Below are 14,530 nucleotides of genomic sequence, written 5' to 3' on the forward strand. Positions count from 1 at the left end.
ATACAATTCTGACTCCCTGTACTCCTTCCTTTGTCAAAACTGCTTTGTATTTCTCTAGCACATCATTTCAATCAAAGAAAGCAGGCACCAAAAGCAGGAATGCACAAAATCATCCTACAATAAATAACTGTAGGACTGACCCTGTTAGTGAAATATGTCAGCAGCTCCACAATAGCTCCTAGCAAGCAAAGGCCTGGATTTCAAAGACAGAAGAGGGTTTTTCTTTGGCTGTTCTGTACAGGCAGATAGACAATGGCAGAACTGGGATTGAATGTAGAATATTGATACACAGCTATACAATTATTTGAGAGAAGTCATCCCCTGGAAGAGAGAATACAAATCTACTGCCTCTTTCTGTTCATTTCCACACTAGGATTTTTATGGATCAGCATTTCTTCATTTACAAAGACTCCAACTGAAAATTTAAGATAATAACTTATATAGACACTGTATAACAGCCTTAGCTTAAAAGCACCACTATCTTCTCTTCTAAACATTTGGCTCTTAAACATCAAACATTCCCCAGAGAGCAGCAAAAGCAGTGTAAAAAAAAATTGGGTTCTATTTGCACTGTTTTGACAACAAACAAAGCTGAGAGAGAAGAGCAGTTATTATCAGACATCTGTTCTGAGGAAGAAATTATATTTATGGCCTCAGGAGTATGTGCTGCTCAAATTACATCAGAGAAAAGGTCAGCATGCTGTAGGTGTATGACTAATTCAGTTTGAGAAATCAGCGCTGCTGCCTAGAAGTAGAGTTCCTGGAGAGCAATTACACAGATGTGAAGGCTGAGATAAATCCAGATCTTCTTTATGCACTGCAGGAGGCAAAGGTACCAGAGAACCGCCCTCAGCTTACCTGAGAACAACAAAGTCTCGGACGGGGTGAGGAGCCATGGTGTTCAAAACATACTGGTAAACTTCTGTCTGCTTGTCCAGGCTCTCCACCACCTTCCACTGCAGGAAGTCCTCGTCCCAGAGGTGACGTTCTCTCAGCACTCGGTTCAGGACAACTGATGGGGGGGCTTCAACTTCAACTGAGGCTTTCCAAAGCCTTAGTGGGTTCCCATCCCCAACCTGGAGTGACCAAGGACACAAACCCCAGTAATTTACATGCCTGTGTTCAGCAGATGATAACTGAGGACAAAATCTCACAGTGTGTGTCTGAGTTCAGTTTAAGAGCATTCATATTTCCCTGCTAATCATTACTATATATTGCTGCTGCTTCTCTACTAGTCCTGGATGGAAATCTGAAGTGATTCATTACTCTGCTGTCACAACAGAATATATCTGGACTAGTTCCCATAGTGCCAGTGAGGTTCTTCATTACTTCTGGTGTGACAGACACTTTTCCAAGTCCAAACATCCTAAGTTTAATGATGAAAATGTGTCTGCAGAAGTAAAAAGAGATGAGACTGAAACCCTGGGCTGAAATAAAGCAACTGCCTTAGGCAATCTTATATACTGGGACTGAGGGTCCGTGAACCCTCCTGGTTAATTCTGGGGGAGCAGAACATACATTGATTCACTTATGTGTCAGGTACACAGATGTTTGCTCCTCAAAATAGCTGCAAGGGAGGTGTTGGGAAAACACCTTTCAAAGAGCACCGACTATTTGCTAACTCCTTCTTGCTCACAGATCCTGTTTCTTGGAACACCTCCACAGCTTATAGTAAGGGGAACAGAAAGTGCTGGGCTATGCACAAGGTGAATATCCTAGATTGCACACATCCAGCTTTTCTGCATGGTTTTAGGCAGTAAACAAGATAACTGCAATCACTGGATCTTGCAAGCCCTGTTTTTCTAACCCTTCCCTACCCTACCATTCTCATATACCAATGTGAGTACTTTGGAAACCTCTAGTACCTCCCATGCACCCAGAATTGTTTCCCCAGAAACCCACCTTCCTGACCTCCCACCTTAAATTATTTCATATTGTTGTAATTCTTTCTCCCCAAAGCTTTCAGTTCCCCATTTCCCCTGCCCTGGAGCCCCAGACTCCCAATCCCCTCTGTAGTTCACAGGTCCTTGACCTCCAGCAGTAAAGGCCTCTATTCCCTATCTCCCACATCCTGCTCCCACCTGAGCCCTGTTACTCTCTCCCCAGCCTCCCACAGCCCCTCCCCGGACAGGTCACTCACAGAAGCTGGCTGCAAACCACAGTAACTGCAATTTCTTTGCCCTGACAAGGGGTTGCACTTGCCCAAGCTGGGGTAATGCTGCCTCCTGCCCCCTCACCATCCAGATCTCACATTCCTCCCAGTGCTCTTCTCCTGTCTAATTAGTGTCGCCCACCCCTAATCCATCCCTTCCTCTTGCTAGCTGCTGCTGGTTTGGAGACCTCTGCTTTGCTACTCAGTTTCAGCACTGAACTCCACTCTCTGCAGGGCCCCTGCAGCACCCTCTGCCTCACTGCAGTGGTCTGGCTTTCTCTGAAGAAGTGATGGAGCCTAAAACAAATTCAGAAATTTTAGTAAAAGCTGCAGTATCAAAAATCCACATGAAAAAAGGACAAAAGGATCAGGGATAAAACTGGCCAGCTTAAAAAAGCATAGGAGAGCCTGAAGAAGTTTTGTAACTTCCTGTGTTCTGGCTGTGCTCTCCAAACTGCTAGCAAACATCAAGAATTGGTCAGAAACTTTTCACGTCCCCCAGTCAAAGAGCTTGCTCAGGTAATGTTCTCTGTTGTTTAACATCTCAGCTCACTCTCTGGTTGTGTTGTTTGCTGTGTCACTTACTTGATCTGTTTTAGAGACCCTAGCTTTCTTTCTGTGCCTTTTTCTGGGATCTCATATTTGAATCACTATTACATTACATTTTAACAGCTTTCAGCAATCTTTTTAAAAATAATAATAATAAAAGAGTGCCTTGCCAGAAAGAAGGGTGTGAGTTTTGCCATACAACATGCCAGGGTGGCCCATAGCTGAGCTGCATTTTGCTTTGGTTTCTTTACTGCTTCTTTCATGTCTCCCCAAATTACCTTTTTGTAGGCGAGTTCTGTGTTCTCCACACTGGAACATGTGACCCATCCTTTGAATTTCTCTTTTGCTTCTTTCTGGAGATTTTGCATGAGATTTTCTAGGTACATTTGATAGTTCCCTCCTTCCTCATCCACTTGTTTCCCAAGCTCGTCCAGGGTAGGAGAATGCACTTCTGCATCAACATAGGAGTTTCGGGATTGGGTGATCATCTCGTGTGGGACCTGTGCCACAGAAGGGAGAGAAAACACACAGGGAAAATCTCCTGCTGAGAACTTTCCCTTAAGACAATATGTTTCTAGGCTGATGGACCATTCAGCATTCACCCAATTGCTCTAGCCTAGGATCTGCAAAATGTACATCAATTTCTGTCTTTATGCAAGATGAAACATCAAAGTAGTCTAATAAAACAGCTCGTGGCTCTGCACTACTCATGCAGAACCATGTTAGACTGAATAACTGGATGTCAATACCCCACTGTTGCTCCTTTAGCCCTCAGAAATATTGCCTTGTGCTTCTGGGGAAAGAAGATATGAACATCTGCTCTCCTCCAGCTGCAGTGTACATAGCTGCAGGTCTCTATGTGATTTTTACTTTATTGCATGACAGACAGAAATAAAGTGTAAAGGCAATTATTTTTAAGATGAATAAGTTTAATTGAGGCCTTAAAAGCATTGTAATAAAATTTTAAACTAGCAGATTTTGATTTGAATTAGTCTGAAATTTCCTAATCCACTGGTTTGGTTGAAAACTGTCGCAGAATAATTACCCTGCATCTTTTGAATACTAAAAGGGAACTGCCATAAAGAAATGAGATAAATAAACTTTGGATGAAGCAAGTTTGCAAATAAGTGAGGCACCAATCTCTGAGCTAACACAAGACAGAAAATATAAGCGTAAACATAAATACTTCAAAGGGTGCTGCATTATGTGGCCATGAATAATGCTGTTTGAGTCTCTCACTCACCTCAAAAAGTTTGTTGCATTCCATTATCATGTGAGCAAGTCCCTGAGTAGCTGCCAGGTTTTCACTGAGGTCCTTCTGATCTGGCTTCCCTGTTGCATATTTTTTCTGTATTACTCTGTAATTGAATTCAGTATCTCAGGTAAAAAGCTGAATCTTTTTAATATGAAAGCAAAAACCAGCAGGATGCTCCCAACATCAGAGAGAAAAAAACCCTTATCTTTAGTTTCTATTTATCAACAAGACTGCTCAAACTGTTGGGCCTTTTTTAAAGGAAAAATGTTTACCTCAAATATTGCTCAGCCAAAGGTAAAAGCAGGAAAGGTTATTCATATCCTGCATGATGTGTGATACATTTTGAAATGGATTTTTAACAGACACGATGTAAAGTGGTTTATATTGTTACTTCTTAAAACCCTTGTTCAGACATGGGTTATACATGTACTTGACCAAGAATCTCAATGTATTCTAACCAGATGGGAAGGAAAAAAGTCAAGAGGGTCCACTAATGTTTAGCCTGGCTATGCCCTGTTTAGTCTACACTCACCATGTTACAATTTTAATGTGGCCTGAAATAAACCCTGTTTCCTGAATGGCAGAATGTAGACAGTAAATTGAAAGTGAAAAAAACCAGTCATTGAAAATCGACATATCAAAGTCCTTTAAAACATTGTTAATCTTTGACTTCAATCAGAGCAAAATCAACCCCTTTTCCTTAACAGAAGTCAACATTACTCATGCAAAACTCACTAGTGGCCCATTGAAAATTCCACATGGAAAGCAGGCACTGCATGTTCACAACAGACAACCTGAAATGCCTGCTGGGCTTGTGAAAACAAGTGTGCTTCTGGCTCTGCAGCAGGGGTTTTCCCCTCTTACTGAAGCCATGCCCTGTTTAATGTGTGCTGGAAAGCAGATGGCTTAGAAAATTTTTCCTGCATACCACTGAAAGTATCATTCTGTATTCAGGATGTGACTATTTATAATGCTGAGAAGAAACATACCTTGGAGAGCTTTCTTTCTTCACTATATTGAGATGGAAGAGGGAAGGGGCCAGACAAACAGCGATGTTCATGGGAGTCATCTGATTTTCCTCCACGGAGGTGACGTCGCTGAGGAAGCAGAGCAGGGTCTGCAGAACCTCCCTGTTCTCGTCGGCCATGAGCATGATGGCCGCCTGCACCGCCTGCAGCCGCTGCTCCTTGGGGACATCTGCCAGGGAGCAAGGGAGGGCCAGGGGCCAGTTGTCAGATCAGGTAAGGGGACAGAGAGATAAAGGTACCACAGACATTCACAGTCCCCTCTGTGCTCAAACCCCACACAGAGGTGGTGCTCAGGGACGTGTTTCAGTGGTGGGCCTGGCAGTGTTGGGTTAGTGCTTGACTCACAGAGGTCTTTCCCGACCTTAGTAATGGCTTGGTGAAGAGGCAGATGTCAGGAGACCAAGGGGAACAGATCAGCTGGTCCTGATCTGCTCCTCCTCCTGCTCCTCCACAAAGCACAGCTTCTCATGCCAGTGTTTGGCATTTCTCTGTTTGTTTGAAGGGCTGCTCCCAAGAAAGACACTGGGCTTCATTTGAAGTTTATGAAGGGAGAAGAGTACTCAGTACTTACAGCTTGAAATGGTATTTTTCAGGTTTTCTTTGTCCCCTGACAAGACAGAAGTTTAAGTCTTAGGGAAGCTTTGGGAACACTTAGATTTGTGTCCTAAACCGTAGAAGAGTTTAATGGAAGAAGTAGTGGAAATGCTTAAATAGCACCTCAGACAGATTCATTTCAAAAACTACCATAAGTTCTCTCAGTTTGGACTTTGAGTCCTCCTCTGGGTATTACATACTCTCTGTAATCGAGTGGAAGAAGAACAAAAGCAGATTTACAGTAGAGGGAACAGCCAGCTTTTAAGATTTGACTGCTAGCCTTGTACAAGCACTTTATTTTAAAAGCTTTCAGACATGAAAGACAAAATGAACACAGCTCAATACTTCTAAAGTTTCTGAAAGCAGCAAGGCCAGGTTTTTCTGAGAAGTCAGGGGAGCCTTGGCTAAATCCATGCCATGTGTCTTTTCTTCCCAGGACACCTTCTGGTAATCCCTCCCTCTCCTTTATTGTTGCTCTGATGGGTCTGGTACATGAAGCAGAAGACCAGCCAGTGCTTCAAGTCACAGGTAAACATTAAACAATTGGGAGTTTTAGGAAAATGGAGAAAGTTTCATCAATGGTATGAGGTATAGACTACTACACTAATAATCTCATCCAAAATCCTATGTGTTACAGCAATTCAAGCCATTCTGGATATATGAAAAAGGTCTTGGATATATGAAAAATAACTTCAGTGAGTCCCAGAAAATCAGAAATCTCCTGCCAATACACTAGGAGAGGAGAATCCTTCCTAACTTCACATTTATAATTTATTAAACAGAACAAAGGGCAAGAAAAAGTCTCAGCTACAAATTAGTTTAATTGCAGATGTTACAAAATACAATTGGTATCCCAGAAATTTTCAACATTTTTCTTTCTGTGAAAGGAATTTTGTCAGTACTGTCTGAAACAGAAAAATATATTTGTTGTTGGTCACACGGAAAAAAAAATCCTTGCTACTCATTCTTAATCCAAACACTATTTTCTGATTCCTACAGAGCCCATTTTTTCTTGTTCCTACCTTGGTTTAAAGAGACTCATCCTCAAGTCTTTCTGAAAACCTTTAACTCCTAGTGTATTTTAGCAATCTTAACTCATCTAACTCATCTTTTCCCCTTCTCTCTGAAAGAGAAGTTCTTCAGATTTCCTGCTGCAGCACCACAGAGGCATTACAGAGTCAGCCCATGCCTTCCTCTTTTTATGTTTTTTGTTGGCTGTTTCCCCATTCAGCCTCATGTCTTGGAAGAGGGCAGCCCTCTGGCTACAGACCTTCTTATGCTGATGCCACTGGGATCTGCCATCTCTGTTTTCCTGTAGCAAGGGGGTAATTTACCTGCAGTCCTGTGCAAAGAGACATCCCCAGTTTTCATCAAGCAGTAATTTGGAGGTGATTTGTTTCCAAGGACATGCAGAACATGTCCTTGCAGTGGATAATCTTCTCCTTGGCCACCTCCCCATGGAAATGATTGTGACTGCCATTTTATTAGCAGCTAGAATTTCTGTTGCTTTTCTGAACAAGCTTATTAATGTGTGTGCAGGCAGAAAACTTGTGAGCAGGAAAGGAGAAGGGGAAATGATGGTCCAGAGCTGGGCACCAACTCTTGCAGTTGTGTCCCAAGACACCACGTACAGCCAAACCCACTGAATTTCTTTGCAGTGCTGTCTCTCACATGCAGAATCCAGCGCTCTCTACCAGCTACAGACACTGTGGTGGTAAATTCATTAGTGACTGCATGCCACAGACAGATTTTTACAGTAAAGAGAAGGAACGGAAGTATCTGAGATTCTTAAGCATGGGATTACACAGTGTTTTAAAATGGCTTTCTATTGTTTTGGCAGCTGAAATGTCTGCAAGTGAAAAGACTAGACACACTTCTCTTTAGTGCTTCCAATTATTTGGCTTAGGCTGGCTGCATCTGCCAGAGTGCTGGCTGACTGGCCCTCATAATGGACACTGTCAGGAAAAAAACTCTAATTCCTCTGGCTGTTCAGTGTTTTCCTCACTATTTATTTCTCCCTCAGTCTGGAGAAGAGATACACAGTCATTTCCTGATTCACAGGGACTTTCATTATTCTGATGCATCTCTGATTTTTCGGAAGATTGCTTATGCTGGAAAGAAAAGAAGAAATCCCCTGGTTTCTTTCTTTCTCTATGAGTTCTTTACATAGAGTTTATGATCTTCATGAAGGCAGCTTGTTTTTGCATGTACGTTTTATTGTCTATTATGAAAAAACAAATAATCAGAAGCCACAGCAAGGAAGGGGAACTACAGAGACACATATTCTCATGATCAAATACCACTTCTCCATGCTCAGAAGACTCATTTATATTGAGAATAAATGCATGAAATGGGCCCACAGTTTAAAGAAATCTGACAAAAATATGAGAAAAAATATGTCTTCATGGTCTTTGTGTCCAGAAGCCTGTTTTTCTGTCTTCTTTCTGGTTGTGAGGCTGGTATGAAGATTGTATTTCCATTAAATTTGACAGTGAAATGTTTAGATGATTCTAAAGACCTGTTAGTGAAAGATTTTGAGAGCAGAGGGGTTTTTTATATCTCAAAGGCTAGCAGAAAGAAACCTATCCAGTGTTAACATGCCAAAAATATTTACAGTATATTACTATATAACCAGGTCTAATTATTTATAATAAGAGAAATATGTAGAAATATCAACTTACATTGATAGATGTGCAGAAAAGTCTCTCCTAGTTTACTTGTGAGGAGGGGTTCTGGCAAGTCCCTGAAGAATTGCTTGACCATGTCAGCCACATCATATGCTGACTGGTCCTCATAGCTGACGTTTTCTGGGGAGCTCTCGTTCATCTGGCGCAGGGCCTGGATTCGGGATTTCACTCCAGATTTCCGAAACAGACCCACCTAAAAACGTACCACATTGACTTGGGTAAAGGGGAAAGTGGCACTTGAAGAATATATATGTGGTATATACATTCATATGTGGGACTTGGATCATGACCAAAGCTTGGGTTGCTTATTTCACTCTAGGCAAGGAGGAGGAAAATGTGCAGATGCAATTGATGGTCCTACAAGTCCTGCAGACAAGCACAGGCCCCCACAGAAGGACTGCAGGGGTTAATAATGCTGCTGCCCTCTGTCCCATTCTAGAGAGAGGGTTCAGACTGCCTTGTGGTTTCTCTACTGCCCGAGAAGTTTAAGCAAGATGCTCTGCTGATATAAATCAGCCTGGCTTGCTTGGCTTGGGTGACTGACTGTTGATTTACTCCAGCTGAGAATCTGGCCCCTCATGTTTATTTGGGTATATATTTTGAAGACTAACAGGAAAATATTATGCTTAGCTAAGTAATAAATGCTGTGACAAAAGATTAGTACTTCCTAGTAGAACTTTAAAGTCAAGATTAAATGTATTTTTTCCCTTTCATGCTCTCTGCTTCCAAGAGTTCTCCCAAATCCCACTGAAAAGTCCAGTTCGAGAGTGGGGGCCACGGAGGGATTACTTGTGCAGTGTCACTAAGATACATTTTTATCCTGTTTGCTTTCTATTTTGAAAGGAAGTGGTAATTCTTCAAATGATGCCTTCAAGGCAGGGCTGCCCTTTCTCGTCCTTCTCCACCCGCGGAATTCCCCCCGGGGTGAATTCCTGGGCCTGAACCACATTATTTATTCCCAAGTGAGTTTACAGTGTTTCATTTGGGAAGTGTTAACATTGTTTTCCCTTCAGTTTTGCAGGGAAAAAGGTGAAACATTGAGAGAGACCTATGGGAAAGGCCCATTTCCAGTTGGGAATTCTAGACCATTTTTCCTCTGTGGTTGCTGTCTCGCTGGTGATTCTTGCAGCTTCCTGCATGGCACAGTCCATCAACAAACAGTAAAGGTAAGGGAATAATGCCTTCAGTTTTCTTCCCCTTACTTCTGAGCACGAAGCAGCACAGAGTTCACAGAGGACCCTCCTCTCTCTAGAACACCTCCCATGCTCACCAGAGGGTATTTAGGACCTCGGTTAACTTGCACATTCATGACACTAATTACACAGATCACAGCTCTATGAGGGGCTATATTTATCTAATTACTTATATGGAGAGGAACTGCTGCACCAGACTGGCTGTGAGGCAGCTCTTCTCTGTCTTCTTACTGATGAATTTAGTGTCACTTGAGAGCTAAATTTATGTACAGGAAGTAGAGAACTGGAGTTCTGTATTTATGATCCCAAGTGAAGCTCTGATCTTCCTCCTGACAAGAGCGTACAAGAAAGAACATCCACCTCTTTTCATCTGGTTTTCCCTTTCCCTTTCTCTTCTTTTTAAATGCCTTTTCCTCTTAGAAATGTGTGCTGAAGATGAAGAAGATGGACTAGCTAATTCTGCCCAAAAGATGGACTAGCTAATTCTGTCCAAAAAATAAGGTTTTGGCTTGCAGTAGATAAATGTCAGACCACAGGCTCAGTTCTCTCCTTTTGATGGAAAGTGTTCCTGCTGGTATAAACAACCATTAAAAACTTCTAGATAAGTCTGATTTGAGAGGTCAGATGTCAAATCTCACCCATGCAATCTCCAGCTGCATATCATTCTACTGCTCTTGATCTCTGTTTAAAGACATTTATCCAAACTCCAATTTCCTTTTTTTTTATTAATGGAAAAAATTAATAATTAATCAAAAGAGTCTTCGCTCAATAGAGAAAGATGTTTTAGGCTTTGTTATGCATTATTACAGACTTGTTCTGTAAATAAAAAGGGACTAAAAATCCAGAGGTTAGTCTGCCCCAATCTCTTCACTATCTTCATGCTGCATGGATCATCTTCCCCATAAGCAGCTGTATGATGCATGACAAAAATAAAGTTGCAGTTGGAAAAGGTAAAGCAGTTTCTCTTTCACAAAGTGAAACTGAATTACATATCCTACATAGCCCCTGTGGGGCTCCTCATGCCAGTTTAGGGATTTCAGTGGCAGGAGCCAGACCCTGCAATGGTTTAGAGCAACCACAACCTTGCCAAGAGTGTGCAGTAGAAACTCTGACACCTGTTCTGAACTCTAGCCCACCTTCTGCAGTGCACAGGAGAGACACAGAAGCAAGATGCTGAGGTTACCCAGGTCTCTGTCCAGGCATTAGCAGACTTTGAATTAAATGGGAACAAAGGGAGTAACTGTAAAGCAGAGGAGCTGAACTGCCTGGAATGTTTTTGCCTAGAAAGGTTTTTGGTGAAAAGATATTTTAAAGGACACCAATTTGTAGTTCTCCTCCTTCTTTTTTTTAATCAGTATTTTCCCAATTTTACTCTAAGAAGAAACCACTGCTGAACTGACATTCACAGGGCTTTGCTGCTTCCCAGCCTGTAAACACAAATGGAGCAGACAGTTGTCTGAGGCTTCCAACACCTTTTAATTGCCTCAAGTCTCTCAAGAGCGTTTTCTCTCTCCTTTGTACTCCCTTTTACATTCTCCCCACTTAATCCTCTCTCTTCTCTTTCTTCCTCTGTCTCTGCTTCTTAGCTGACAAGCCCATCCCTATCCATACATCTCCTGTTCCTCTTATTTGGGCGTCTCCTCCTCCAATCTCATCACTAATTCCAGGCTTGCTGCATCACTTTTCTTCTACACTGGCTTTCCACAGCTTTTACACAGCTTAGTACACAAACCCAGATGAGCACTGTGGCAACCAGGCATGTTAGCTCCTGAATATATCACTTCTACTTGTCTCCATGTATCTTTCCCTTTCATCCTCTTAATAAATTTCTGACAAGCCTTCATCCCACCCCTCAGCTCCTGCACTACATATGGCTGGCAGAACTCATCTCAGCTCACTTTAACACTGTGAGTTAGATGTCAAGGTCCCTTTACAGAGAGAACTGACAGGAAGGACCTCTGTCTTTCCCATTGGCTGCAAAGGGAAGTGGTTGTGATTCACTGGAACACCTTCAATTTTTAATTTCAGTTTTGGGGAAGATGACTGTCACCCAACAGAAATCCTGAACAGCAAACAGAATGGTGATTAGAAAATGTGAAGATTCAAAACAGACTAATTCCACCCTTTTCATGTGCTCAGAAAGCAGCAAAGTCTGCAGAGCAAAGCGCTGGTTGCTCCTTTTGAACTTACAAATGTCTAAAGGCAGTTATGAAAGAGGTCATATCACATGAGGTCAGTAAAAGTAGAGGACTGAACATAAACAGCCAGGGGGTTTTTCCCAGTCCTATGTTCATAAAAATATACATCCTCATCCTTAGGGGAAGAACAGTAAAATATGATTAGTATGTCCCTCTGTAGCTAAAGGGAATAAAAAAAAATCTGAAATACTTTGAGCATGAGGGTCTCCCAGCTGGCTTGTTGTAGCTAAGAACACTATAAAAGGCAACGTACTATAATGGCTTTGGCATTGAACCCCTGCTGACCTAACTATCTGGATATATCTGACTCTGTCAACAGAATACTTGGAATATTTTGCTGAGTTTGCTCTCTATTCTTGGACTTTTCTGTCTTTGCTAAGTAAATAAAACCTTTTGTACCATATCTTGTGAAATGGTGAATGCAGTTAACCCTCAATGGCAACAGTCAAGCATAAGCAGTACAGATTTGTATAGAAGTGGGGAGTCCTGATCCCTTTCCATGTTTCGTTCAATATACATGAAGATCTCAAAATGTTCTTTGAAGTAGACTGTGGTATACAAATCAGCAGGACTGCTACAGCTACAAAATTTCAACAGATTTGCTGGATACAAATCTCACAATGGAAAACTTTTAATTTTGGCACCAACTATCAAATCACCAGAGGAGATTGAGGCCCAACATGAGATATAATAATCTTCCAATAATCCTGGCACAAAAATGCTGACTGTTGCTTGCCTAAAGTGGCTTTTCAGAAAAAAAGAACAAGTGCATGGAGTAAAGCTCCTACCTGGTCTAGACAGTTGCTCTGTAGGTAGCGCAGGGCTTGCTGTATGCTCTGGGGAAGAGGCTGCCCCGTTCTCTGGACGTGAACTATCAGGGGCACACCAAAGACGTTCTTGTCCTTGTAGTCAGGGACTTTCATCCTCTTCATGAACTTTGGCACAGACCTGGAAATTAACACGAACAGGCTGCATGAAAAAATCAGGGTATTTACACACCTTCTGAATAACACTACTGACAGAAATTGGTAAGCGGGGCCTTTTGAAATAAAGATGGTGAAATAATGTTTAATGCACAATACACAGACACTTGAAAATCTGCATAATTGATTAATTTCTTAATGTCTATAAGTGGATGGCCTCTAAGGTATAGCATAAAAATCAGCTTTAACAAGAACCTCTTACTATGCAGGTGTCATCCAGCTGAAGCCAATAAGGTTTAAAGCATCTTTTAGGGACTCACAAGAATGGCAGAGCAAACCTGAGTGGAGAGGGTATCTGAGGGAAAAGGAGGTTCTAACATGCTCATGGATCTTTGATCTTCTACCAGTTACATGATTTAGTATTTCTATTGACTAAAATTTTACAATAAGAAATGATGGTAGGAAATCCCTATGTGTCAAATTCCTCCCTTGTGTTATATGATTTATTCTAGTTGAGTAACTTAAGTGAAAGCTGATGAGCTTGCTTTCTTCAAAAAATTGAGATGAAAACAAGAACCGACTGGATTCCCTTTTTGGGAGTCATGACTGCCATGGAATTAAAAAAAAAAAAAAGGATGAATATGACCTGAATGTGACTAAGAGTTGTGTCATCTGTGTGGGAAGAAGTAAAAACTCATTTTAAATTACCTACTGAAGAAGTACAGTGCGTAACTCTACAGCTATTTGCAGTGCCTCTCTTAAAAATCCTTAGAGACGGATTATAAAAACTTAAGAAATATCTTTCAGGATGGAAATCTTGTAGTAAGAGTAGCATCTAGAATTTGCTGTATTCTAGTCTGCTCAATTGAAGTTGGGTAAGGTGAGATTCATTTCAGTGCAGATGCCAGCTAGCCACAGGGAGTACTCCAAAGGAGAGCAGTGAAATGGGGATTAGTTTTACTGAATTTTAGTTATTTTACAGAGATTTAGAAAGAGTCAGCTGTCTGGGCTACTTCTATACCTACTCTAGAGAGAGACACCTCTGGAGTGTCTCACCCAGAGGTATAATGGGCTGCTTTGGGGTCACCTGTCTCTTTCCTCTGACCACAAATAGCCAACCTGACTTTCTCAGATTAGATTTATAACAGATTACTCTTTAACTTTTCCTAATGACTGATGTCAGTGAGGTGAATCTCACATGTATCAATTATACCTGGTTTTCCATTTCTAAGGGAAAACTTGTCTTAATGTAGCTCACAGATGAATTTAGTGAGATTTTGGGGAGGTCCTTTCAGCATGAAAATCACAATATAAATATCAAGTCACAGTGTATCTGGCCTATCTGGGTGCCTCAGTGTCTTAGGGAAAGATTCTGTCATCGTTTTGATTATTTCTCAGATACTTTCAAACTCTTATCCATGCCCATTTTCATTTCTGGTGTACCTCAATCTGTGGGGCCCACCAGGGTTTGTGTAGGTTTCTGTAGAGAAGGAGCCACACAGTGTGCATTCACATCCATGTGTGCTTCCCTCCACTGCCTGAGTGACCAGGTAGCTGTCACAGCTGCCAGGGCTGCCAGCTCCCTCTAATACAGGTCCAGGCCTAGGCCAAAGCCTGCATCTTTGATTTCTAGAGAAAAGCCCCATAACTATTCTAACCCTTCTTTTAAAGCACAAACAAAGCAATATCAAACACATGAAGCAGCAGCTGTTTCTTTTCGAATTACCAAATGAATACTGGTAGGACTTACTGTAAACTTTTCCTACTTTATAGTCACTCTCTCCTATTCCTGTTTATTTTTCTGGAACTGTAGCATTGTTCAAAAGGCCAGGGTTGTCTCTCTGTTAGAGCACAGGAATGAAGCCAGATTTCCAGGATCTATTTCTCACTCTGCCAACGAGCCACGAGGCAGCAATGGATTAAAAGGGACAGTTTCAAATCCCACACTTGA

At 41.7% G+C, this 14,530-nt stretch overlaps 1 protein-coding gene and 1 long non-coding RNA gene across 8 annotated transcripts in view; one reads left to right on the top strand and one right to left on the bottom strand.

Annotated features, from left to right (window-relative positions):
• STARD13 (StAR related lipid transfer domain containing 13) overlaps positions 1-14,530 on the bottom strand; it is a 295,636-nt gene that overhangs the window by 5,028 nt on the left and 276,078 nt on the right. For all 6 annotated transcript variants that reach the window (XM_005482468.3, XM_026790616.2, XM_005482469.4 and 3 more), the window contains 6 exons: positions 12,445-12,604; positions 8,260-8,458; positions 4,946-5,153; positions 3,945-4,059; positions 2,980-3,201; positions 859-1,076 (listed from right to left, as the gene is read on the bottom strand). In XM_005482468.3, the coding sequence (XP_005482525.2) occupies positions 859-1,076; positions 2,980-3,201; positions 3,945-4,059; positions 4,946-5,153; positions 8,260-8,458; positions 12,445-12,604 (1,122 nt within the window). The remainder of the gene's footprint in view (positions 1-858; positions 1,077-2,979; positions 3,202-3,944; positions 4,060-4,945; positions 5,154-8,259; positions 8,459-12,444; positions 12,605-14,530) is intronic.
• The window catches only part of LOC113458656 (uncharacterized), a 40,778-nt gene continuing 31,310 nt past the window's right edge, over positions 5,063-14,530 (top strand). For both annotated transcript variants that reach the window (XR_012579014.1, XR_012579015.1), the window contains exons 1-3: positions 5,063-5,197; positions 6,015-6,106; positions 9,279-9,431. This is a non-coding gene — a long non-coding RNA (uncharacterized LOC113458656). The remainder of the gene's footprint in view (positions 5,198-6,014; positions 6,107-9,278; positions 9,432-14,530) is intronic.

Source organism: Zonotrichia albicollis, chromosome 2, assembly GCF_047830755.1.
Source record: "Zonotrichia albicollis isolate bZonAlb1 chromosome 2, bZonAlb1.hap1, whole genome shotgun sequence".
NCBI classification, from domain to species: domain Eukaryota; kingdom Metazoa; phylum Chordata; class Aves; order Passeriformes; family Passerellidae; genus Zonotrichia; species Zonotrichia albicollis.